The sequence below is a fragment of the Suncus etruscus genome, chromosome 15 (genome assembly GCF_024139225.1).
Source record: "Suncus etruscus isolate mSunEtr1 chromosome 15, mSunEtr1.pri.cur, whole genome shotgun sequence".
NCBI lineage: Eukaryota > Metazoa > Chordata > Mammalia > Eulipotyphla > Soricidae > Suncus > Suncus etruscus.
In genome coordinates, this window is record NC_064862.1 from 24,800,772 (window position 1) to 24,827,815 (window position 27,044).

The 27,044-nt window shown below is 49.9% G+C and overlaps 1 protein-coding gene across 1 annotated transcript in view; it reads right to left on the bottom strand.

Moving 5' to 3' along the window:
• Positions 1–27,044, bottom strand: part of RNFT2 (ring finger protein, transmembrane 2) — a 71,570-nt gene that overhangs the window by 35,675 nt on the left and 8,851 nt on the right. The window contains exons 6-7 of the mRNA XM_049788825.1: positions 22,365–22,465; positions 20,808–20,961 (exon numbers count right to left, since the gene is read on the bottom strand). Of these exons, the coding sequence (XP_049644782.1) occupies positions 20,808–20,961; positions 22,365–22,465 (255 nt within the window). The remainder of the gene's footprint in view (positions 1–20,807; positions 20,962–22,364; positions 22,466–27,044) is intronic.

Below are 27,044 nucleotides of genomic sequence, written 5' to 3' on the forward strand. Positions count from 1 at the left end.
CTGTGGAATTCTACACACTGTTCCCCAAACTTTGATAACCCCAGCAGAGGGTTAACAGTTGAGGAAACAAAGATACAAAAAAATGATAAGTAGGGGCCAGAGTGATAGCACAGCGGTAAGGCGTTTGCCTTGCATGTAGCCAATACAGGATGGACCCCGGTTTGATCCCGGCATCCCATGTTGTCCCCTGAGCTTGCCAGGAGCGATTTCTGAGTGCAGAGCCAGGAGTAACCCCTGAGCACTGCCAGGTGTGGCCCCAAAACAATAACAAACAAAAAATGATAAGCAGAGATAGCACAGGTCGCAGATAACAAAGTGGGGAAGGTGTTTGCCGTGCAAACTTGCTGACTGGGCTCCATCACCAGCATGAAATAGGAGTGATCCCTGAGCATAGGGCATCATCTAGGCATCATCAAGTGTGGCCCCAAACCCGTCAAACAAAAATAGTAAATAAATACAGGATCAGGGTCAGGGGGATAATCCAAGGGACTGGATTGTCTGGCATGGACATCTGGGGTTCATCCTTGGCATGGGTCCCCAGCACTGTTTAGGGGAATTTGAGAACAACACAGGCTGACTAGCCTCCTGCCTTGAGTTGCTAGGAGGAGAGATGTGTTAGAGGTAGAATAAGGGGACGAGAATTGTAGAGGGATGGTATGTTCAAAATAATGGGAGCCTTGGCAGTGGGAATGAGCAAAAAAGAAACAGAAGCCAGAGACCTGGAAATGTTTTATAACTGTGATGGCCAACACCAGCGTCAATGGTTGCATGTGACTCACAAGCATTTAAAATGTGGCTAAAACCAAACTGAGATGGACTAAAAGTATAAAAGACATAGGAGGAGGGAGAGAATGGTAGAGGTAATAAAGCCAGAAAGGTACTTGCCTTGCACACAGCTGACCTGGGATCAAACCCCGCCATCCCATATTCCCCTGAGCACAGTCAGCAGAGATACCTGAGTGCTGAGCCAGGAGTAACCCTGAGCATCGCAGAATATGTCCCAAACCCAAAACCAACCAAACAAACAAACAAAAATAGCCAGAGCCCCCAGAAAACAAAAGCACTTGAAATATCAAAAATCACAGGGAAAGAAAGAGAGAAGAAAAATGTAAAATATCTCAAAAAAAGAAATATTCTTTTGATTCTGATTGCAATGATAAGCCTTTGGCTCTGCTGAGCCAAAGAAAACCATGTTCAGAATAAATATCACCTGTTTGCTTGGACTCCTGTGTGATCATTGCCAAAAGATAAAATAAATAAATATATGGCTTCTGGGGGATTAGGGGTATGTATATGTACTATTTCTATGGGTCCACCTGTTTAGATCTGGAGAGAGGGGCCAGATCGTTTACATAGGGACACCTCCATAGGCCCATATGCAAAGACACACCGGGCGTGTTCAATTTATAAGGAGCACTTTTTTGGGGTGGGTTGGGGGGCGAGAGACAGCATGCAAATGAATGCAACACAAAGGATGCACCGGCAGCCAAGTTCGTTCCTGTACTAAGCGAGCCAGCCAAGAGCGGGGCCGGCGGGGGCGTGGCATGTTGATTTCAGCCGGGGAGGGCGTGGCTTATCAATTCAGGGGCGTGGCCTCCGCCCGGCGTCGCCCGTTGCCTGGCAACAGGCGCTCGGGTGACGTCATCGGCGATGGCGGCGCTCTTTCCCCTGCCGAAGGGCACGCGGCCCGGCTGCTCCCCCTGCTCCTCCTCCCTCTCCTCGTCCTCATCCTCCCGGGGCCCCGATGAGATCACCGCGGCGGGCGGGCGGCCGGCTGTCCCCGCGCTCTCAACACGTCGCGCCTCGGCATCTCATGAGCTCATGGCCCCCCGGGACGGCGCTTGCCGATGAGGTCACAGCCCCGGGGCCCGTCGTGCATCTCCTGCTCCGGCAGCCCCTTCTCGCCCAGGACCCCTGGGAACGCGCATTCCCTGGGGGAAACTGAGGCTCAGGGGAGAAAGGGACGGTCTTGGGGGGAAACTGAGGCTCGGAGGAGAAAGGAACGGTCCTGGGGGAAACTGAGGCTCAGAGAAGAAGAGGATGGTCCTGGGGGGGAAACGGAGGCTCGGAGGAGAAAGGGACGGTCCTGGATGGGTGGGTGGGTGGGTGGGGAAACTGAGGCTTGGAGGAGGGGATGGTCTTGGGGGGGGGAACTGAGGCTCAGAGGAGAAAGGGACGGTCCTGGGGGGAAACTGAGGCTCGGAGGAGAGAGGGGCAGTCCTGGGGAAGCCCAGAGCTCCGAGCTCAGCCCTGCAATACAGATGAGGGGAAATTGAGGCTCAGGGGATAAAGGGACGGGCCTAGGCCAGCCACGTAGAAAAGCAGGGACTGAGGGCTGGACCCCTCTCTTTTCTGACCTGTGAATGCCCATAATGACTCGGTAGCTTCTATTCTAGCTCTGCCCTGACTTCTCAAGAAGGTGCTTGTGTCTTTTGTCCTCGGACAAAATATATATAGATATAACGATGTTATATCTAACATTGTTGGAGAACCTAGAGTGCTGCCGAGGGGAACCCCAGGCATTGCACTGGGCAGTACCAACCCTGGAATTCTTACAATGATCTAGCACCACTGGCCAAGAATTCTGAGTGGAGCCCCAGGTTCCTGAGCACTGCTTGGGAGCCTCTTTCTCAAATACCTGGCTGCAAAGTGGGTGTCTGATTCCCCAGCAGGGTGTGTATATTCCTCCATCCCACTGGCTTCAGAAAGGATAAAACCTTAAGAGATGACAGTAGACAACCTGCCTAGTCTCTGGGGCTCCTCACTACGTAAAGCGAGTGTTGTTTAGCCACAATCTATTTGCAAGCAGCCAGTTGGGTGCCACTAGCACAGTTCCAGGCACACACAACTAGGACCATCATGGCGGAGGGAAATGACATTTGCTGAGGCACCTCGGAGGAGCCTGACATAGACTCAGGGACCATTCACCAAGGAAAGGCTTGAAGAGAGCATTAGTTTCCAGCTTCACTGCAGAAGAGGAAATGGAATTGATTTCCCATCTTTCTGCTCAAGCATCATTTGGGGGTGTTGGTGAAGCACTAACCTTGTGGGTGTGAGGCCCTGTATTGGCGCCCCCCCCCCCCAGTGCAAAACAAGCCAAAACAAACATTTCTGCAGAAAACCCACTTCCTTAAATGACTCCTCTGGGAATTGTTTCATCCTCTTTATGCGTAGAGCATTTATTTTTCTATGCTGAATGATGGACCTCCTCTGCCCCCCACGCCAGGCCCTCCTCTGTACTGTTCAATGGCTGCATTCCCCCATCAATGTAGTGGCTGTTCAATAAAAATTTCATGCTCACTGAATATTTGGGCATTGTGCTGAGATGCAAACCCAGGTATGTGTACATGTGCAGAAAGCTTGGGCTTTCTCCCTACCTCAGAGAAGTTCAAGACTCTTAGTACACCCATTTTACTCCTGGTAAAAAATCATGGTGCTCACTTAGAGACCAAGTCATTCTGAGTTTGCTACAATGCCGACAAGCTTGCTGGTAATGTGATCCACATAGAAATGTCCTAGGAGTGAGAGACCAGAGCAGACCTGGTAGTAAATCAGGAGTGGGTGGGCAAAGGGTCCTTATGCATAATGTCTGCTCCCTCTTGAATAAATAGCATCATACACAGATATGAGAAGAAAATGGGAAAGAAAAGGCGAGTCTTCAAGAGGACAGAGACTGGGAGAAACATGGCTGGAACCTAGGGAGCAAAAGCACCAAATTTCTAAGATATTACTCATTCGACTTCTTTAGCATGAGTATTTGCTATTGTTTCTCCCTTTGTTCCTGATGCAGGTTATTATCAAAAAGAGGCCACCAGCAGAAACTTGGCCTTCCTACTGGTGTTTTTTTTTTTTTTTTTTTTTGGTTTTTGGGCCACACCCGGTGACGCTCAGGGGTTACTCCTGGCTATGCACTCAGAAGTCGCTACTGGCTTGGGGGACCATGTGGGACACCGGGGGATCGAACCGCGGTCCGTCCTAGGCTAGCACAGGCAAGGCAGGCACCTTACCTCTAGCGCCACCGCCCGGCCCCTGGTGTTTTGTTTTTGAGCCACATCCGGTAGTGCTCAAGGATTACTCCTGGTTGGCTGGGGTGGGGTGACTATGAGAGATGCTGGGGATCAACCTGGGTAGGCTGCGTGCAAGGCAAGAGCTCTCTCTGCTGTGCTATTGCTCCAGCCCTGACCTGTCTACTCTTTAAGTCAATTCTAGGTCTTTAAAGAAACAAAAAGCTAATAAAGCAAGGCACAAATTCATCCCCCCCCAGTTTTTTTTGTTTGTTTGTTTGTTTTGGTTTTTGGGTCATGCCCAGTGATGTTCAGGGGTTACTCCTGACTGTATGCTCAGAAATTGCTTCTGGCTTGGGGGACCAAATGTGATGCAGGAGATTGAACTCAGGTCCATCCTGGGAAACCGCATGAAAGGCAAATGCCTTACCACTGTGCTATCACTTTGGCCCCTCATCTCCCCAATTTTTAGATGAGGGAAAAGGGCATTGTGTTTTGAGATGACGGAGTTGACATATGCCCCTGGTGGGATCTGAATCCTGGCCTGGCTGTTCTGACCCATCACGCCGCCTCCTCGTCCTCTTCATGAATGCTCAAAGGTGCTCTGTTCTTTCCTGTCCCCAATTTTTGACAAGCTTTGCTCCCAGATCCTCTGACTTCCAGGCCCCTTTCAGCTGGCAAGCCCAGAGCTGAGAATGATCTCTGGGGCAGTGGCCAGGGCTAAGTCCCCTTGGGAGACACCAGGCAGTATGCGAGAAGCAATGCACCCTCCACAACAGCAGTTGGCACCCACTTCTATTGGCTGTAGTTTCCTTGATGTAAGCACCCAGGCCCCATGAACAGGAAGGATTTGGGTCACGTGTCCCAGCAACATACACCAGTCCACTGCCTTATAAACAGGGCATGGCCCTGGCTCCCAGGAGATGCCTAATTATAAGGTGTTGATGATTAAGTCTGCAGTGGCCTGGGACTCAGTTAGCTGCAGAAAGGCAGCCTCTTCCCTTCACCCCAGTCCCAAGGGGATGGATGTACTTCTCTATCTCCGTGTCAGCATCCACCCGAACACAGACATGCAAGGGTCACAACTGCCCACATCTGCCTGCCCTCGAAGGCCCAGGGCTCAGGTGCCAGGGGAGCAGGAAAAGAGTGGAGGCAGATAGCACCTTCTTTCCTAGTGGTCTCTATCTTGAATTTGGACAGGAAATGGATGGATGATTGGATGGCTGGTTGCACATATGTATATTGGGATAGTGCTGGCATGCATATGTGTACTATGACTACCATGACAAAAAGTATTTGAACACTGAGCACTGGAATTTCAAGATGGCAGCTGTAAAGTGCTAAGTTGAATGAATGCATGCATGCGTGCGCACACACACACACATGCACACACACACACACACACACACATACACACTTCTGCACTGGTACAGATCCATAAAGCCAGCATTACTCCCACTCAGCCCCAACCTCACTGATTCACTGCCCCTTGACCTCTCCAGACATGGCCGTGGAGTCTGCTCATGCCTGGAATAGCCTTCCCCAAATATCCCTCCCTGGCCTCTTCTAAGTCTTCTAAGCCCAGATGGCACCTTCTCACCAATGCCTTCCCTGACTGCCTTCTGCAGGGAGCAGCTCCCATCATACCCCTCACTCTTATTTTTTTATTTTGATTTTGGAGTCACACCCGGTAGCACTCAGGGGTTACTCCTAGCTCTGCGCTCAGAAATTACTCCTGACTGGCCCCAGGGGACCAGATGGAATGCCAGGATTCGAACTACCATTCATCCTGGATCAACTGTGTGCAAGGCAAAAAACACCCTACTGCTGTGCTATCTCTCCATCTCCTCCCTCACTCTACTTTATTTCAGCACCTTCACAGAAGCTCCCTAAGAGCAGATACTGTCCTAGGATCTGTGACAGAGTTGGTGGTCAACAAAGGAAGAGTTGAATGAAGAGATAAATGACTGAATGGATGGATGGATGTAGAGGATGGGGATGTCAAATGATGGAAAGATGAGTGGGTGGCTGACTGGCTGATAAATTAAATAATGGATGGGCTCACTCTTCGAGTCGTGTTCTCCCTTGAACATGATCTCTTGCATGTCTCTATGTCTCTTTGCGTTTTCCACTGTTTTTGTTTGTTTGTTTTTGTTTTTTTTTGGCCACACCCAGCAGTGCTCAGGGGTTACTCCTGGCTGTCTGCTCAGAAATAGCTCCTGGCAGGCACGGGGGACCATATGGGACACCGGGTTCGAACCAACTCCTTTGGTCCTGGATTGGCTGCTTGCAAGGCAAATGCCACTGTGCTATCTCTCCGCCCCCCCTCCCCACTGTGTTCTTGAACATGTACTTCCACACTTTATGTTTGGGATAATGCCTGTCTGTGCTCTGGAATCACTTCTGAGCTCAGGGGACCATATAAGATGCCAGAGATTGAATTTGGATTGGCCGCATGCAAGGCAAGCATCTTACCAGCCTACTATCATTGTGGCCCCACTTCCATTCTTTCTTTCCTCTCAATCCAAGTAAGCTTCATTCAATAAAAACGATCTTGCCTTAATAATAATAATAATGATAATAACAATAATAAAAATAAAATGGGGGGCAGAGCAGTGGCGCAAGCGCTAAGACATCTGCTTTGTCCACGCTAGCCTAGGATGGACCGCAGTTCAATCCCAGGCCTCCCATATGGTCCCCCAAGCCAGAAGCAATTTCTGAGTGCATAGCCAGGAGTAACCACTGAGCATCACCAGGTGTGGCCCAAAAGAAAAAAAAAAGATGGATGGTTGGTTGCACATATGTATATTAGGATAGTGCTGGCATGCATATGTGTACTGTGACTACCATGACAAAATCAGCATCATTCAGGCCTTGGGAATGACAGTGGTGCTGGTAGCAGTGGTGTACACCTTTATGGCCCTTTCCTCTACTTGCTTGGCTTTTCACCACTTCATAAATCTTCGCTCCCATGTGCACAGATGAGAGATTAAGGCTCCATTCCCACGATGCCCTTGCTTAACAGCCTCCGGGGAAAATTATGTCCCCATATGAAGCAAGAAAGGGTCAGAGATGGGGCAGGAGCAATAGCACAGTGGTAGGGCATTTGCCTTGCACACAGACAACCTGGGACATACCGGGTTCAATCTCTGGCATCCCAATTGGTCCCCCAAGCCTGCCAGGAGCAATTTCTGAGCACAGAGCCAAGAGTAACCTGAGCACTGCCAGGTGTGGCTCCCCTAAACCCCCCCCCCCAAGGCTTAGAGATGTCCTGTAACTCAGCAGAGGTGCCAAAGTATGCCAGAGGGACCACTGGGTGGGTGCCATCCCAGCACCCACCCCCCAGACCACACATGCCTCCTCCCAGCAGCTGCCTCTGCCCCCCATTTCAGTGACTTTCTCTGTTTCACTGGCAGGTCTCAAATCTTGCTAGCATCAAGTGGGATGTTAAGATGGAAGGAGACACCCAAGAGATGTATTGCCATCTCTCATCATACTGGGAATCCAGAGAATGATGGGAGACCAGCCGGGGGGTGGGGGTGGAAGGAAATAGCACAAGGTTATGGAAGTCTGATGCTCATCCCCGCACACACACACACACACACTTTCAGCCTTGTCCGGACCTGTGAGGACAGAAGGGCCAGGGCAGAGCAAACACCCGTAAAAGAGCTGCTGAAAATTCTGCCTGTCTTGGGGCCTTTGCAGTTCCCCTCAAATATAGGACTCTGAAAGGTGAAACAGCACCAGCTCTCTTTTCTTACAGATGGGGAAACCGAGGCATGAAATGGGGTGGGGAAGGTGACCTGCCGGAAGTGATACTGATGCAAATGGCCACAACAGGCCTCCCCCCAGCCTGTAGCACCCCAAGTGGTTCCAGGGAACCCTGCCCTCTGTTTGGATAAGCTGGGAAATACTGAATGGCATCCTTGGGCTACATCATAGTGGCAAGCCCTTCCCTGGCCTCCAGCAAAGGGCAAGTGGGTAGCTGAGGGGCCAGAAAGCAGGACCTGTCCCCCTCCCCAGAAGCAGCAGCACCCCACAACCCCTCCCTCACAGTCCACCGAAGGGAGCTGGAGAAGAGCAAACTAATCACCATTTAACCTGCTAATTAATCCCCACTGTACCGGGTAAGGGCTGCCACCTCCCAGCATGTGGCTTGGTGGGGGAGCCAGGGCATGTCCCAGTGCCCCCTACAACCCCTCGGATGCTTACAGGGTCCCTATGTGCCCTGTGCTCGCTCCCTGTGACCAGGCAGATGAGATCTACCAGTGCCACTGTCACCACCGTCTGAACAGGGGAAAACTAGATCCCAACTGCTTTCCTCGCCACCTGCAGGCTGGCCTTGGCCTGACGGACCTCCTGCCACCTGGCCCAGAAAAGACTTGGCAGGGTGCTGTTTGGGGTGCTCCAGTCTCCTAGAGGACCCCAGAGTGACTGTCCCATCTCACCATGAGTTTTGAAAAGCAGCTAAGAGGTGCCATTTTATGGGGCCGGAGAGATGGCACAGGCGTAGGGCATTTGCCTTGCATGTAGCCAACCCAGGAGGGACCGGGTTTTGATTCCTGGCATCCCATATGGTACCCCACCCTGCCAGGGTTGATTTCTGAGTGCAGAGCCAGGAGTAACCACTGAGTGCTGCTGGGTCTGGCCCAAACACTAATCAATCAATCAATCAATCAATCAATAAAGTTTTAAAAAGAAAAAGGTGCCATTCCAGGCCAGGCACTCAACTGAGGCAAGATGACAGCTAGAAGGCACACCTGGGATGAAACTTGGGCCACCCAGGCCTCTCAGTTTGCTCCTCTGTAGAGAGAGGGAGGTCAGGGATAGGTGGGGTAGGGTGGGGCCAGGGGTGGGCTCCCCAGTGTTGGCACTCAGTCAGTAGGTTTGGGCCTAGCCAAAGTCACAGGCAGGTTAAAGTCCCATGAATCATGGGCTCAAAATATAGTACAGTAGGTAGGATGATTGTTGTCCAAGTAGCCAACCTGGGTTCGATCCCCGGCAGCCCAGTTAGTCTCTGGAGCCTGCTGAAAGTGATTCATAAGTGCAGAGTCAGGAGTAACCCCATGAATCCCTATATCTCTGCCAAGGGTGTGCTGCCAAGGGGCAGTATTCATACCTACATGGGCCTAACACATCCATGTTTCACCCCTGTGGCCTCCCACATCACCTTGAAAAAAGGCTCCAGGTGCATTTCAGGCACCCCAGGCCCCATCCCCGAATGGGACTTGGCTCTGGCCTCTTCCTGACTGGGGCTGAAGCTGGGTACACCCAGGTACGGAATGAACAAACAGACGCTCAGAAAAGGGTCTGGTGAGGTCTCAGGTTCGCAGCCACGGAGCAGAGAGACCACACAGGCGCTGATCCAATTATTCCCAGAATGCTATGGGGGATCCTGTGGGGTTTCTGGGATGGCATGGTTGCCCTGGGGTGTGTGTGTGTGTGTGTGCGCGCGCTGGCTGCAGCTGCGTGGAGGCCCCCCCTCTCCAGGGCTCTTTCAGCCCTGGAGGTGGTTTGCAGGGGAGGGACAGGAACTGTGAGCGCAGCTGGTCCCCGATTCCCCAGGTGGGGCTGTGCCCCTCCTCCACGCTGAGTGGGTGCATTACAAACAAACAGGATCATTTGGTTCAATATAAAATGAATTAAAGAAAATTAAACGGCGGGGTCCATGTGGCCGGCCCTGGCCCCCCATTGTCTGGGGCCCTTCTTCATTTTCCTCCCAAGGGGAATAACAGCTGGGAGGGTGTGGAGTTGAGTAGGGCTTGGAGCATAAATAAATGAGGCAAAAGGCAGCCTCTCCACCAAAGGGCGAAAACTGGGCTTCCGGAAATCCCAAGTGACACTTGAGCCCTGTCCCTAGGTGTCCCCTGGAGGCGGAGTGTAGCCTTTAGCATCTCTCAGGGAACAGAGGGAAGGAATCAAAACAAAACAGAAAATGAACAAAATGATGTTGGCGGGGGACAGGTATGGGGTGAGTGTTCAGGGGAGCTGAGGAAGGAGATGGGAAGGCTGGATGAGGGGAGCGGGTTACTTGGCTAAGTGCAGATGATGTGAGCAGAAATTTGGGGTGTGTCAGATTTGGGGAGCAGGAAACTGAGCCAGCCAAGTTCAAACCTGCACTCTGCTGTCTAAGCTCGCCAACCCTCTAATCTGTGCCTCAGTTTCCTTGCCTGCTTTATTTTAAAATCTTTTTGTTTGTGTTTGTTTTGGGGCCACACCTGGTGATGCTCAGGGGTTACTCCTGGCTATGCACTCATAAATTGCTCCTGGTTTGGAGGACCATATAGGGGATCAAACCATGGTCTGTCCTAGGCTAGCTCGTGGCCTTACCACTTGCGCCACCGCTCTGGCTCCACCTTGCCTGCATTTTGTGGATAATAACGAGCAGCTCATAGGGTTAGAACAGCATCACATCCATTTTGTTCCTCTGAAGCACATACTGGAAACAACAAAAGGTGAAGGTATTTTGCACAATACGAATGGCATCTTCGTTATTCTTGGCTGACATTTTCTGAATATATTTATTCTTTTTTTGGTTTTGGTTTTGGTTTTTGGTTCACACCCGGCAGCGCTCAGGGGTTACTCCTGGTTCTACGCTCAGAAATCACTCCTGGCAAGTTTGGGGGACCATATGAGAAGCCAGGATTCGAACCACCGACCTTCTGCATGCAAGGCAAACACCCCACCGCTGTGCTGTTTCTCTGGCCCCAACAAATATATTTATTCTATCATTATTATCACTGAGATCTCTGAGGCACCCTTCAACATCTGGAAATCTTGGTCAGGGCTATACCACTGGCTTGCTGAGTTGTTCTGGCTATGAGTACACACCCTGCTCAGCCTTAGGTCCCTTATCAATGAAGCAGGGGTCTTCCCCTCTGGTCAGAAACAGTATGTCCAACCCCAACCCAGGTCCCTTCCTCCTCCAGCCTTGGCCCACTGGCTCCAGCTCTCATTAAGTGCCTCTTGGCTCTCCATGTGGAGGCAGAATGCGGGCAAAATTCCATGACAAAAATCACTTCTGGAAATGACCTCTCCAGGGAGAGAGGCTGGTATGGGCACGGGTACAAAATGCAAAGTCAGAAGGATAATAAGATCGTGATTAAGAGGGTCCCAAGAACGCCAGGCTTAATGGGAAATCTGATACTGTAGTTCCTCCTAAGAAGAGATCTAAGGAGTAATGTCAAATACTGTTTGAGCACATTCAACAATGTGCTTTTTTTTTTTTTTATGGTGAAATCATCAGTTAAGTCAGACTGAGATAAACTCAAACACCAGCCTTCCAACTTTGCCATTTTGCATAATAGGTGATTGTGGTGGTTACTTTATTTTTTGTATTTTTGTGTTTTGGGCCACATCGTGCAGTGCTCAGGGCTTACTCTTGGCTCTCTGCCTATTCCCTGACAGGACTCAAGGGATCAAATATGGAACTAGGATGCAAAGCAAGCACCTAGACCCCACAGTATTATTCTCCAGTCCCATGATGGTTACTTTCATGTCACCCATACAATTATGTCAGGAACGGGAGAGCTAGCACAAAGGTTAAGGCACTGGCCCAGCATCTAGCAGCTTCCTTGATAGTGGCTGGTTTGATACCAGGCAGCGCAGTGTGTCCCCTAGCAGGTGTGACCCCTCCCCCCCAAACAAAAGCAAAAAAAAATTTTTTGAAGACCAGATGTTGCTGTGAAGGTATTTTGCAGATGCAGTTAACATCTACAATCATGGAACTTGAAGTGTTGCTCAATCATTTGTGTGAGCCACATCCAATTAGCTGAGATATAGCACTGTTCTTTTTCTTTATTTGGGGTGAGGGCGTTGGAGCCACACACCGCTGACCTCAGCAATATTCTTGGCTCTGTGCTCAGGAGTGACCCCTGGTGGTTCTTGGAGGGCCCTGTGAGGTGTGGCGGATTGGAGTTGGCTTGCATAAATGTCTCCTGTACTCTCTCTTTTTGGCCCCAGAATGAACCATTATCTTTAGAAGGAAGGAAGGAGGCTGGGACTTCATTGTTGGTGCCAACATCGACTGATACAGGCTGCCTGCATTCCAGCCCTGCATATTCTAAATCTGAGTGAGATTGGTGATGTCTGTCAAGGCACTGGTAGGTAACGGGGAGCACCTCCGAAGCTCTTTGCCATCTTGGGCTCCATCCAGCATCTCTCCCGGGATCAATGGGCTCTGGAGTCTAAATATAAAGCCTAGTAAAGAGTACAAGTCCTAATCACCTGCTGCTTCATTTTTGAAAACCAGTCTGCCACTAGTCACGGTGTCCACTAGTCACGTCCTCAAAACTGGACTTTGTCCAAACTCATTTTTTGCTGGATTTCCTGCAAGGCCCTTCTGGCCAGACTACAGCTCCCAAGGACCTCTCATTCCCAAAACAACAAAAACTACAACAACAACTACTACTACTATGATCTTTTTTATGCTGCTAGGGCTCTAACAGGGTGGGGAGGAGCAGTTTACATCCCCTGAGGCAAGCACTTTGCACTGAGTCTCCAGCCCACACCTGGTGGTACTCAGGGATGACTCCTGGCTCTATGCTCAGGAATCACTCTTGGTGGTGCTCAGTGGGTCATATGGGATGCTGGGGATTGTAGCCAGGTTGGCTACATGCAAGGCAAGTACCTTACCCACTGTACTATCACTCTGACTCTTGATCCGGGTTTGATTCCCAGCATCCCATAAGGTCCCTTGAGCACCACCAGGAGTGACGTGAGCATCACTGTGTGTGCCCCCCCCAATAAAACCCCCACAAAACCAAAAGACTATAGCGATAGTACAGTGGGTAGGGCACATGGTTAAACTGGATCAAACATAGGTTTAGTCCCCAGCATCTCATATGGTCCCCCAAGCCTGCCAGGAAAGGTTTCTAAGTGCAGAGCCAGGAGTAACCCCTGAATGCCACTAGGTGTGGCGTAACACCCCCCCCAAGAAAAAAACTTAAAAAACCCTAAAAGCCAAAAAACCAAGTCTTTAAAGAGGCTAACAGATGTTTTTGATGTAAACTTGGAATGTAGGAGGTCAGGGTTCAATCCTCAGCACCATGTGATACTCTGAGAACAGAGCTGGGAGTAGACTGTATGCACTCCCCCCAATAAAACCTGTTGTATATGAAAATATTTCCATAAGATTATTCTTTGCCTGTTGTCCCACCTTGACCTTCCAGGTGGGGGCACTGTTGAGAGCCGAATAAATAGTTTGGGAGCAAGGTGTTGGGGGTCTTTTGCCAGAGTTGGCTGGCTGGCTCTAGGTGTGTTTTGGAGCTAGCAGCAAGCTGTCAAAGGACTCTCTTTGCCCAATCTTTTACCCTTTAACCCTCCTGTCTGTGTGGATTATTTGCTGCGAATAAATAGTATCAAGATCTCCCCCCAAAAAGGAACAAGAGGATGGAAATCAATTTCTCATTCTGGGAGCTCTTTGTGGATACTCAAACAATCAACAAAGGAGTAAACGGGACCCAACAAATGGGGCGACAAAACCCTCAATAAATCTACTTTCTACAACACAGAAAATCAGTTGCTGGGGTAGAGACAGTACAGCAAATAAGGTGCCTGTCTTGCATGTGGGCAACCCAGGTTCAAACCCCCAGCACTGTAAACAGTCTCCTGAGTACCAGAAGTGCAACAAAACAGTGCATAACTGGGGATGTACCCCCCCCCCCAAAAAAAAAGCTCAAACATTTCAGCTGTTCGGTAGGGCATTTGCCTTGCACACTGCCAACCTGGGACAGATTCCCGGGTTCGATTCCCGATATCCCATACGGCCACCACAAGCCTGCCAGGAATAATTTCTGAGCACAGAGCCAAGATAACCCCTGAGCACATCTGGGTGTGGCCCACAAACAAAAGCACAAAACATAATTTCAGCTGTTAAAAATAATAAGTTGGGCCCGGAGAGATCGCACAGTGGTGTTTGCCTTGCAAGCACCCAATCCAGGACCAAAGGTGGTTGGTTCAAATCCTGGTGTCCCATATGGTCCCCCGTGCCTACCAGGAGCTATTTCTGAGCAGACAGCCAGGAGTAACCTCTGAGCAACGCCAGGTGTGGCCCAAAAACAAAAACAAAAACAAAAACAAAAAAAAGTTGCCTTTTTCTCCTCTACTTTCTAATAAATAAATCTTTGTATCTCAAAACATTTTTTTATAACCCAGTAAATTCATGTTCACATAGTGCTTGTTACGAAAAGTGCAAATGAACCCTCCCTTTGAGATCTTGTAGTGTGCAAGGCCCCTAGTGAGGAGGAGACAAAATGCCTATGTGATGGCATGTGGGGGAAAGGGATTTCACAGGAGTAAGAATGGTTACAAGGGCCCGAGGGATAGCACAGTGGTATGGCGTTTGTCTTGCATGTGGCTGAGCCAGGACTGACCCAGGTTCCATCCCCGACATTCCAGATCCCCTGAGCCTGCCAGGAGTGATTTCTGAGTGCAGAGCCAGGAGTAATCTCTGAGCGACCGCAGGGCATGGACCAACACCCCACCCCTTTCAACAAAAAGAAGGATTCCAAATCAGGGCAGAGAATCAGTGATCAGGAGCCTTCTGGGCATGTAGGACAATAAATGGCACCAGACTGGAAGAGCAGAAGAGAAGCGGGAATTGGAAGCCACTTCCCCACAGAGGCAATCAAGGGGCAAAAACCACTCTGATTAGTTGCATTTCCCGGCCCGTGGAACCCCACTCTGGCCACAGCCAACAAGAAATAGGTCCTAAAGTTACACGGAGCCGGATGTAGCCACCTGGGCCTGGCTCTGGATCTCCCTGCAAGAGACTGGCCTGGCTAGTGTTTTATGTACAGAGGTCCCCCACTCTTGGGGCGCAGGTGTCCTGGGACCAGCCTCAAATTGCTCCATGGTACTCAGGGGCCACCAGAGAGGCAGAGGTGAGAAGCACTTCTTGGCACTCTGATCATCACTGGGCTCAACCTCAGAGCATGGTTGGGGCCTGGCCCCCTGTAACTTGAAGCTACGTGGGGTCAGTCTGAACCAATGAACTTAGCCTCCCCAGGAGATGCAGAGGTCCAAAGCTGCCCTGTTGGGATGAAGTCTGGGGCAGGGGTCCATTTAGTGCACACCCCCATACCTATATATCAGGTTGAATACCGATATTCTGGAGAGCCAACCCAGCTTCTCGGTGGACAGAGTGGCAGGCTGGCATGAGCATCTGCCCTGTGAGCCATTAGGGGGTCCCTGACAGCTGTGCTGGGGGCCCTGCCCCCTTCCCAGCTGCAAATGAAGACCCCGGCTTTTCTTCTCCTCCGACAAGGATTGATGAGTATCGGGGAGAGCACTCAGACAGGCCCGACAAGGCGGTGGCCCTTTCCCAGGCTGCAATTTATCTTGGGAGGCACTGCCGCACCCTCGCCTTGCCACAGCCGGGAATGTGCTCTGACCTGGCACATTAATCTCGCCGGATCAAAACATCATCATCAGGAAGAGGGAGCTGCACAGCTGCCATCCAGGATTAATAACTGTCGTCCACACCTCAGAGGTATGGAGCAGAGGTTCTGGGTCCCACCCCTCCACCCACCTCCTGCTCCACAGTCCCTGCAGCACCTGCGAGGAGAAAGAGGAGAAGGCGGAGGAGGAAGAGGATATGACAAAGAAGAAGACAAAGACGAAGAAGAATAAAAAGGAAAAAAGGAAGAGGAAGAGGAGATGACAAAGAGAAAGATGAAGAAAGAGGAGAAGACAAAGAAGGAGGAGGAGGAGAAGAGGAGGAGAAAGAGAAGAGGAAGAAAAGAGAAGGAGGAGAGGAGGAGATGACAAAGAAGAAAACAAAGAAGAGAAAAGAAGGAGGAAGAGGAGAGAGACAATGGAGACCAAGATGAAGAATGAAGAGAAGATGACAAAGATGATGAAGGAGAAGGAGAAAATGATGATAATGATGATAAAGAAGGAAAAGAAGAAGGTGAAGGTGGAGGAGGAGGAGGGGGAGAAGGAGGAGGAGGAGAAGGTGGAGGCAGAGGCAGTGATATGGTGGTAGAGGAGAAGGAGAAGGATGTGCAATGGGCTCTTATATACACAGTGTATGGGTCTCTGGGCCTCTGTTCAGCCATCAACTATCAACCCAGGGAAATTTCCCCCAACGCAATCGGTTGGATCCCACAATCCAGAGTAAGAAGAGTTGAAGATGGCTTGCCTAAGTAATTCCCTCTCTGCCACTGATGAGCTGCGCGCCCTTTGGATGTTTCCTCAACCTCTCTGTGCGTGTCCCCTGCTCTGGGAAACTGATAAAAACAGAGGCTGTGGATCCAGAGCGATGGTATAGCAGGTAAGGTGCCTGTCTTGCATGTGACTGACCTGGGTTCGATTCCTCTCATTCCATAGGGTCTCCTGAGCACTTCCAGTAATTCCTGAGTGCAGAGTCAGGAGTGCCCAGTAGGGGTGGCCCACAAACAAAACTAAAAAGAAAACAAACATCAATTGCAGCTGTTGAGGAGATGGCTTGAAGGGCTGGAGAGAGCCCTGGGTCTGATCTGAGGTGCTGCATGGCCCCATGAGTACTGCCAGGAGCAACCCTAAAGCATGAAGATGGGAGTTCCTGAGTATGTCCAGGTATGGGAATTCCGCCCCCACCCCCCCCAAAGAAACAAAACAAGATATTAGTCTAGGGACTAGAGTGATATAGTACAGCAGGGAGTACTCTTGTCTGGTATGTGGTTCGATCCCTGGAATCCCCTATGGTCTCCTAAGCCCCACCAGGTGTGATCTCTGAGTGCAGAGCCCGGTGTAACCCCTGAGTGTGGGCCCAAGTCCCAAAACAAACAAAAGAACTGCTAAAAAAAATAAGCAGTTGGAATAAAAAAAAGTCAAGAGTCTCTGTGAAAATATTGGACAGTTGCACAAAATGCTCCTGAGTAACCAAGCCAGTTCCAGCGAGTTACTCGGAAAAGCTGTGGACTAACAAGATGCTTGTCCATGAAAGTTCCAAGTAGCACGATTCACAACAGCCAAGGGGGGGGGGGATCCAAATTTGCAACATGGATGACTGGACAAGCCTGCTGGTGCTGAGTACCACTGTGGACTATTACTCAGTCAGCAAAAGAATTAAAGGAATTAGAAGGATTAAAAGCAAAAAGGATTAAAACAGCAGCTTCAGACATGCAGACCCTGAAACCATTGTGCTGTGTGAAAGAAGATGCAAAGGTGACATCAAATATTTTTGACCAAATATCTGCAGTAGGTCAATCCAAAGACAGGATACTGATTCATGGTTCTCAGAGGAAGAGAAAGAGCTGCCTGCTGATGAGTGTGGGACTTCCTTTTGGGGTGATCAATTATTGGGGGAACAATACCATCAATGAGCTCAATGCCACAGAACTGGAGAGTTTGGTTTAGCTGGAGGGAGAGCACATGTTTAGCTGGAGGGACAGCGAAGCTTGTGTCTTACATATGGCTGATGCAGTTCAATTCTTGGCATTGTATAAGGTCCACTGAGCATGGTCAGGGATGCTCCTTGACTACATAAAAAGAAGTAGCCCCCGAGTACTGCTCAGGTATGATCCACCTTCCCCTGCCATACTAGAACAATCAAATAATTCATTTACTGCTATAAATTTTAATCTGTGAACGGAGCCTGCCCATACCTAGGGCCAACTTTACATCAACCTCTCTGGATACCATCAGTAGAAAACAACCCATCTGCCATCGTGGCAACTTATTGCATTCAACTTCCGCTCTGTGAAGAGTTCGGAACAGCAATAACCTAGCTAAGACTATGAATGTTGAGTGCGCCAGTGTCTCCCATGACTATAAGTTCCACACATATGAGTATTTGGGGCTCCTCTGTTCACTGTGTCTCCCCAGGGCCAAGAATGGAGTTTGGCATGTAGCTGGCATCCAGCACACTTATCACGAACAAATGGCACTGCTATCCACGATGCCTGGCTCCTGGTAATTGCTTGGCAATATTTAGCCATGTTTATTATTAGTTTGGTTGCCAGACTTTCTCTGAGGCTCCTTACATAGTTATTTTTCCTAGAACAGAGGAGTATTACTTTCTTTCCGACTTCTGTGTCTTTGTGACATGCTGTTTGGATACCAACCGAATGCAAATATTTGAGCTGAGGAGAAGGGAAAATAAGTTGTCACCACTGCTAAACCTGACTAGTGAGAGTTAGTACAACTAGTTTGATGATTCATGAAAACATCTACTCTGTACATCCATCCATTCATTCATTCATCCACCCACCCATCTATCCACCCATCCTTCCATTCACTTATTCATCCATCTATCCATTCACCCATCCATTCACCCATCCATCCATCCATTCACTCATCCATCCATCCACCCACCCTCCCTCCATCTACTAATTGATTAATCCATCCACTCACCCATGCACCCACACATCTAGACTTATCTACCCAATGCATCTGTTATCCATCCATTCACTCATTTTTCTAGCCAAAAATGTACCCACCCACCCACTTCTCTGCCCTTCTACACATCCTGTGTCTGTCATATTGCCCCCAACCATCCAATTAATCAATCTAGCTGTTTATTGAAACACATACACACACCTGCACACACACACATACACACACACACACACACACACACACACACACACACACACGTACGTCATGATCATCCTCCAGAGACTGGTGATTCACTAACAAGCTAGATATAGCCAGTCATTTCCTGATGTCACAGAAATGATAAACAAGCAGGCAAAACATGAAACAAGCCATTGCAAGCAGGGGGCATCTAGGGCACTATGGGGAGTCCTCAGGAGGGCTCCAGGACTACTCTGAAGGGGTGAGCCAGCTTCCTATGAGGCTATGAGTTGCAGGAGGAGAAAGAGTATCACAGGCACAAAAGGAAGAACAGATGCTATGGGGAGGAGAATGGCACCTCTGAGTGGCTGCTGAGTTCAGTGACTCAGTACCACGACATTCTCATCTGGAAAATGGACAAGGCAGCATGGATTAGCCAGAATGGGACCAACAAACAGGTTGAAAGCAGGGAAAGGAAGAGTGAGGCTGAAGCACAGAGGACAGCATCTGGAGATGGTAGAAATACTGGGGGGGGGGGACTAAAGATGTGGGGCAGCTTTGTGGGAAGGGCCTTGGGACTGTGACCCAATGGAGTCTCATTTTCTCATACCCATCAATTCTTTGTTTCAAAGGGTGGATCCCCAAACAGTGCTCAGGAGGTCTCAGGGCCATTTCTGGTGATATTTAGTCAACCAAGCCAGACTAGCATTTGAGGATATGTAGCTGCCTGGGCAGCTTTGCACTGGGGATCCCTAGGGCCATGATGGCAGTTCCAAGGTTTGAAACCTGGATCTGAGGCATATGAACGCAGTTCTAAAATGTTGAGGTATCTCCTCAGCCCTCCGTGCAATCGTATTTTTATCTTTATAGAACCTAGCATAGTTTGAGGAGCACCCCAGTTTACTTCTAGAAGTGTGAAATAGGTCTACACTGTGCACCTCTCTTGGGATTGTGGTCAGGATGGAAGTAGCCATTACTTAGAGTCCTTGTGCTTTTGGTGACTCCTCTCAGTCTTTTCAGCCACCACTGACCCATTTTCTATTCTCATAAACTTGTTTTACATTTTCTTTTTATTGTTTTGTTTGTTTTTTTGGCCACACCTGGTGACGTTCAGGAGTTACTCCTGGCTCTGTGCTCAGAAATAGCTCCTGGCTTTAGGGGGCATATGGGATGCTGGAGGATCGAACCATGGTCTAGCACGTGTGCAAGGCTTGTGCCACCACTCAGGCCACTTGTTTTGCATTTTCTACAGCTTGGCGGCTTCTTGTTGAACCCCTGCTGTGAGCGCTTCCTAAAATGTCCCGCCTAATGGAACCCCCATGAATCCTGCTCCCAAACTACCTGGCAGATGGAACCCCACAGAGCAACTGTTCTGGGGATTCTCCTTGAGGTGAGAAAGCTTCAGAGATGGGAAGGACAGCACAAAGGGGGTGGACATAGTCTTCCCATTAGGAGTGGTTTCTCTCGGGTTTGCATCTAGGCTGTCCATCTTCCCTCACAGAGCTCGGGTTAACGAGATGCTGACTGACCATGCAGTCATTATTATCCCCCATTGTTTCCCCCTATATACACACTGTTAGGAATGAAATAAAACATCTCTGGTCATCAGCCAGGCACTCATCTACTTCCAGTCATCAACTGGGGGTTCCTCACGCACTGGTAGAATGAAGCTTGACCATCAATGGCCAATGGGGTTCAATGTACTTCACCACTTGAAGAGTGGCATTGCCATCACACCCCTGCCTCGTCCCCTGCAGACATCACTAGCTGAGCTCAGAGCTTGTTCCTCCTCAGTCTTGGTACCCTTGTCAGAATGCATTCCCTATGCCACAGAGCCAAAAGCTATGCATGAGCCTTCTGTCTCTCTCCTAAGGGACAGAGAAACAGGACTCTAGCCCTGTCTACATGCCTTTAGACAAGATGGAGACAGAACTTACAGCTTTTGTGTTTATTTAGGGGCCACACCAGTTACTCCTGAGCTCTTAGAATTATTCCTGGCAGAGTTTGGGGACCATATAAGATGCTGGGTTTCAACTCAGGTTGACTGCAGGCAAGGCAAGCCCTTCCCCAACTGTCTTATTACTCTGGCCCCATAACGTGCAGCTCTGAACAACAAAATTTCCTAAAAGTACTTGACCAAGAAGCAGTTGGCAAGATAATGAGACTCAGCTTCTGAGAGTGACAGGAAGTGGAGCCAATGTCCCAGTTGACTGTTTATTTCAGTTTTGTCCCTGCCCAGAAGGCACCAAGAACTCGTAGTAACACCTATAGGACAAGGATGACCTGGATCCCGCCATCTCCTACCTTGGACTTGACAGCCAAGATGATCCTGGGCAGGGCCACGATGAGGCATTTGAGGGCGATGGTAATGTACTTCAGCACAAAGTCAGCGATGCCCACGATCCACAGCAAGTCAAAGAAGTCCAGGGGGTCCACGTTGGGCTTTAGGAATATGAGGCTGGAGGAGAAGGTCCTATGTCAGGGGAAGTGCTGGGGGGGGGGGTTTGCTGAACCCAGGGCAATTCCTTCCACCTCCTCTCATAACCCTGTTAAATATCTATGTCTTCTAGAAGCAAGAATCTGCCGCTAACTTGGTCTGTGACCTCAGGTGGATGTCTCACTCTCTTTGAGCCTAGTCTGATTATTGATGACATTAGAAGGCAGGCTTGGAAAAGTATTTGAGCGCCTCTCTGCGATGATGGGTCTATGTTGAGCTTTACAAGAGGAAGAAATCAAAATAAAGGAGAGAGGGACCTAGAGATGGGGGAGGCTCACACCATTCCCAGCTGCTAAAGAGATTGGGTGGGGGGTTCCATGTACTGCCTCTCTCCTTTCCCCGCAATCTCATGCCAGTTCAGCCTGCTGCCCATGTGGCTGTTGGGAACATGGCTCCAGGCATTCATCATCATTTTTGTGGTTGGTCCTAGTTTTGCTTTTGGAATTGTCTGCCACAGGGTGCTCATGGGGGTGTCCACAGCCAGAACTCAAGTTCAAGAGTGCCAGGTATGGAGCCAGAGCAATAATAGCATGGTGGTAAGACGTTTGCCTTGCATGTGGCTGACCCAGGGCGAACCCTATTCAATCCCCAGCATCCCATATGGTCCCCCGAGTCTACCAGGAGCGATTTCTGAGCACAGAGCCAGGAGTAACCCCTGAGTGCTGCTGGGTGTGGCTCCCAAACCAAAAACAGTGCTAGGTACGTGGCAGGACCTAGAGATCTTGCAGCTCCATACAAGACAGAGGGACCTGTCACGACCTGTCACGACAGGCCCTGTGTGCCTGCTCCGGCCTTTGACCTTCTAAACAGGGACCCTGTCAGGGTACAAGACTTGAGAAGGACTTGGATACTGGTTTCACAGCTGCAGAAAGAGGGGAGACTCCAGGGATGGCCCTGCAGCTGCCAAGTAACAGACACATGAGCCTCTGCTATGAGGACTCAGACTTCTGACACCAGAAAGGTCCAGCCAGCTTCCTCTTCCAGGAGGCACCTCAGGAACTCCCTGTGGATGTAGACGGGGTGGCGGGGGCGGGAAAAACTTAGCTTCAAGGCATACTTACAAAGCTCTCAGTGCGGGAGATTTGGCCCACATCCTCCCCCTGCCTTTGGTCATTGCTGCCGCCTGGCTATGCCCTGGCTGGATGGGGAGGGGGTAACAGATCCCTGCTGGCTCTGTGATGGTGCCCAGAGGGGTGGAGGCTCTGAGACCCCAACCCAGGTCCTGGAAACTGTCTGCCCTAGCCCGAATGTGCTGGGCATGGGAAGGTCCGTGCACTGTGCTGTCCTCTGTGAAGGGGCTCTTGTGTCCAGAACCCCCCTTGGGGGCCCATCCCAGCACCCCAACCATGCCTGTACCCGCACACCTGTAGTACAGTCGCTGGGAACTGAAGGTATAAAGCACATACAGCGTGTTCCCCACCAGAAAGACCAAGATCCACAGGGTCACCAGCACCGACCTCTTCTCCTGCGAAGAAGCAAGAAGTTCGTGTGGAAGGCAGTACCACCAAAGGGGCCCAAGGCAGAACATTCTAGAATGTCTCCTTCTCCCCAGGTTCAGAGCTAGCAGAAGGGTGTTAGCCCCCTTTGTGGAGCCTGAGGCATGGCCCTCTGGAAGGGGACAGAGCTATGGAGCTGTGTCAGAGAACTCTCTAGAAGGCAGACAGTGCGCAGAGTTAGCGGACATCCCGCAGCCTGAGGGCCTGGGTGGAGCTGAGTCTGACCCCAGGACATCTGAGCTGGGACCTTGGGTTCTGGCTGGACCCATGCTGGACTCCACAGCATGGGTATAGACTGTGGGCATCACAGAGCTGGGAGCTGGACTGCCCATGAGGTGTTGGGGGAGTGCTAAGTGTGGAGTCCAGGTTTGTATATACTGGTTTGTATATACTAGCTTATAGCACTTAAGGGGTGTGTGTGTGTGTGTGTGTGTGTGTGTGTGTGTGTGTAATTAAAGCCTTTTTATTTATATCATCTGCACCAGCTTCTGTTAGAACAACTGAAGATTCTATAAGTCAGAATAACTTTAGTGTGTGTGTTTGTGTGTGTGTTGCCAAAACTTGAACCCAGCATCTCATTCATTCAGAGTACATGGTCTACTGGTGAACCACACAGCCCATCCCTAAGTCACCCATTTTCTTTAATTAATTTTTGGGTTTTGGACCACGCCTGATAGTGCTCAGTATTCTTACTCTTCTACTCAGTACTCATGGATCACTGCTGGCTGAGCCTGGGAAACCCTCTGGGTGCTGGGAATAAAACCTGGGTTGGTTATGTGCCAGGCAAGTGCTTCGTCATCCACTGTGCTCTCTCCAGCCCTAAAAAACATGTTTTATTTTCTTATGTTTGTTTTGTTTTTGGGGGGTCACTTTCAGTGGTACTCAGGGTCCTTCCTGATTCTGTGCTTTAATCACTCCTGGCAGGCTCAAGGGATCATATCAAGTACTGATAATTGAACTTGACTGTCTGCATGCCGTGCAAGTGTCTGACCCATTCTACTCTCTGTCCAGCTTCCAAAAGCACCTTTTTGTTGTCATTTTTTTTTTGATCACACCAAGTAGTGCTCAGGGGTTACTCCTGATTTTGAGCTCAGAAATTACTATTGGGAGGCCAGAAAGATAGCACAGTGGTAGTATTTGACTTACACGCAGCTAACCCAGGACGGATGGTGGTTCGATTACCGGCATTCCATATGGTCCCTCGTGTCTGCTAGGAGTGATTTCTGAGTGCAGAGGCAGGAGTAACCTCTGAGTGCTGCTGGGTATGACTCAAAAGCCAAAAACAAAAAAAAAAACTACTTTTGGTAGGCTGTGGGGACCATATGGAGTGCCAGGAACCAAACCTGGCTAGGCTGCATGCAAGGCAAAAAAACTCTACCGGTGCTATCACTCTGGCCCTGCAAAGAACACATTTTAAACCTCAGTGCCCTGACCTGCTTATCCAGAGGGAGTATTTTGGGCCATATCCAACAGTGCTCAGAAGCTATGAATCCCATATCTGAGGTGTGGGACCATACAAAGTGCCGGAACTGAACCAAGATTCTCTGGGTGTATAGTAAGCACCTTACCTCCCATGCTCTGTCTCCAGGCCTAAGTGTCTATTAGTTGCTTAAAGTTGTACTTCTATTAATTTCTCATGGTGCCAGGAATTGAACCTAGGGCCTTGCCATGCAAGGAAGAATGAACTCTCAAATGCCTGGCTGAGCACATGAGATTTCAAGTGTGTGTGTATGGGGGTCTTGGAGTATAAATGGAAACACTCAGTCTAGTGACTGCCTGGGATCCTCCTTCAGCTCAACAGTGCTCTTCAGTGTTCTTTTTTGTTTTGTTTTGTTTTTTGGTTTTTGGGGCCACACCCGGCAGCATTCAGGGAGTTACTCCTGGCTCTACACTAAGAAATCACACCTGGCAGGCTTGGTGGACCATGTGAGATGCTGGGGATAGAACTTGGGTCCGTCCCGGGTCGTCTGTGTGCAAGGCAAATGCCCTACCACTGTACTATCACTCTGGCCCTTCAGTGATCTGCAGCTGGAAGTGCCTCTACCTTTTCTTAGCACTGCTCTCATCACCTCTGCCATGGGATGACCTCAATGATGGGACCAACTTCAAATGCGTTTCTCTCTCTCTTTTTTTTTTTTTTTTGGTTTTTGGGTCACACCCGGCAGCGCCCAGGGGTTACTCCTGGCTTCATGCTCAGGAATCGCTCCTGGCAGGCTCGGGGGACCATATGGGATGCCGGGATTCGAACCGATGACCTTCTGCATGAAAGGCAAACGCCTTACCCTCCATGCTATCTCTCCGGCCCCTCAAATGTGTTTCTCAATGGCTGTCATCCTCTGGTTGCTGCTTCTCTTCCTTCTGCCCTGCTTCTCCTAGATCCCCCAAAAGTCAAGCTGGAAGACCTCTGGGGATGGGCCAAAGCAACCCAAGGAAACTTCTGGTGGTGGCACAGAGCCAGGCGTGTTTCTGACTTTGTGCTAGGCAGACAGATAGACCCCAGTGCAGTTGGTTCTCCAGGGCTCTGGCCTGTTCCTGGCTCCAGGAGGCTGCTTTGCTGGAACAGGATGAGGTCATAGCTGGCCCGGGGTAGCCTGCCCTCTGGTTTCGGGAAAATGCTCTGCTGTCCCCAGCTGGACCTTCGACCGCACACACTGTTTCAATGCATGCAGAGCAGATGAAATAAATGCTTCTGCATCTACCCATTATCCCAGAAGTGGTCAAGGGTTAACGGCTCTAGAAACCACCTCCACCCAATCGATGTTCTAATCAATGGGATCAATCCACTAGGCAGCCCTTTTACCCCAGTAAATAATAGATTCTGGTTGACTTCTCTATAAATCCAAGCTAAAGGTGGACCAGAAAGAGGGAATAGCAACATCCACGAAGCAGATGTCCCCCCTTTTTTGGAGGGGGAAGTTGGGGCCATACCTGGTGATGCTCAAGGTCTTCTCCTGGCTCTGTACTCAGTGGTCACCCCTGATGGTAATAATGAGAGCATAGAGAGTGCTGATATCTCCTGGGGCCAGCCACAGGCAAGGCAAGTGCCTTGAGCCCAGTACTATTTCTCTGGCCCCCGAGAAACCAGACTTTGAAGGGCAAAGTTGTTCTTTAGTAATAATAATTTAGTGTTCCCCAAGAGACTCCTGCCTGTGTCTTCTAAGATGCTGCAGGCATCCAAGATTTCTGGAGTCTGGTGGTAGACTCCAATCTTCCAGGCAACATTTGGAGGTCACAGCATTTAGGAATGAGCTAGCTCAGGGCCCCCATCGCACTGATGTTTGAACTACTTGCTCTAAGAGTGGCACAAATAAGTTTGCCAGACCAAAAAGAGACAGAAGGTCCAGGACTCCCAACTCTCGTGGTACCTCAACGTGATCACATATCAAGTAGAGACTGGGCAGCCCTTCCGGCCTCATGGAGACCCAGGTGTTTGGAGCAAGTGCCAGAGAGGGGATCAGAGGGAAGGATATGGGGACAATTTAAAGCCCTAGAGGGCAAGTTTTGTAAGGGTGAAGCCCCGAGTCCAATCTCCAGTACCTCAGGGTGTCTCTGGGGTGATCCGCAGCACTGCAGAGCCTGAGTAGCATCAAACCAGCCTGAGCCAATGGCTGGCTATTGCCTTACCGAATCTGAACCTCTCAAGCTCCCCCTCACCAAAAAAAAAAAAAAAAATTCAGTGCTTTAATAGAAGAGGTTAAAATAGCTCAAAAAGGGGTGGGCCAAAGAGATACACAATGGGTAGGGCATTTGCTTGCACATGGTCAACATGGGTTTGAACTCTGGCATCCCATATGGTTCCCTAAGCCTGCCGGGAGTAACTTCTAAGATGCAGAGACAGGAAGAACCCCTGAGTGCCACCAGGAGTGGCCCCAAAACAAAAGAAAACAAAACAAAAAAAAAAAAGGCTTAGAAGGCCGGAGTGAGAATATAATAGCCAAAGAACTTCCCTTCCATGTGGCTGATTTGAGTTGAATCTAATCCCAAGCGCCAAATATGGTTCCCTCAGTCCTGCTACAAATGAGCCCTGAGTCAGGAGTCAGCCCTGAGCACTGTCAGGTGTGGCCCAAAAGAGACAAAAAAAGTCCAGAGACCAGGAGATAGTGTAGGAATTAGAAAACTTCCTTGAATCCACCTGACCTAGGTTCATTTCCAGTACTGCATGGTCCCCTGAGGATTTCTGAGTAGCACTACATCTACAGAACAGGTGGCTGTTCTCAGTCTCGTTGGCTGAGAATTGCTGGTGGTAGGGGCCCCCAGGCATTCTGAGCACCGACTGGGAGCCCCCAAATATAAAAGAATAAATGAACTCAAGGGCAGGCTGCCAACATGCCAGGGCTGTACCCAGTGCTTGCTCTGCACAATGGCCTAATGGCTCACTCGGTCCCAAAGGCAACCAAGTAGGAAAGAGCTCCTTTCCTGGGGATGGCTCTGAGATAAAGAGGCTCCTACAGGAACATAGAGGAGCCTGAATTTGGACCTGGGTCCAACTGGGACTCCAGGCCTGGGCTCACACCTGACACTACCACCAACAGAGGGGACTATGTGACC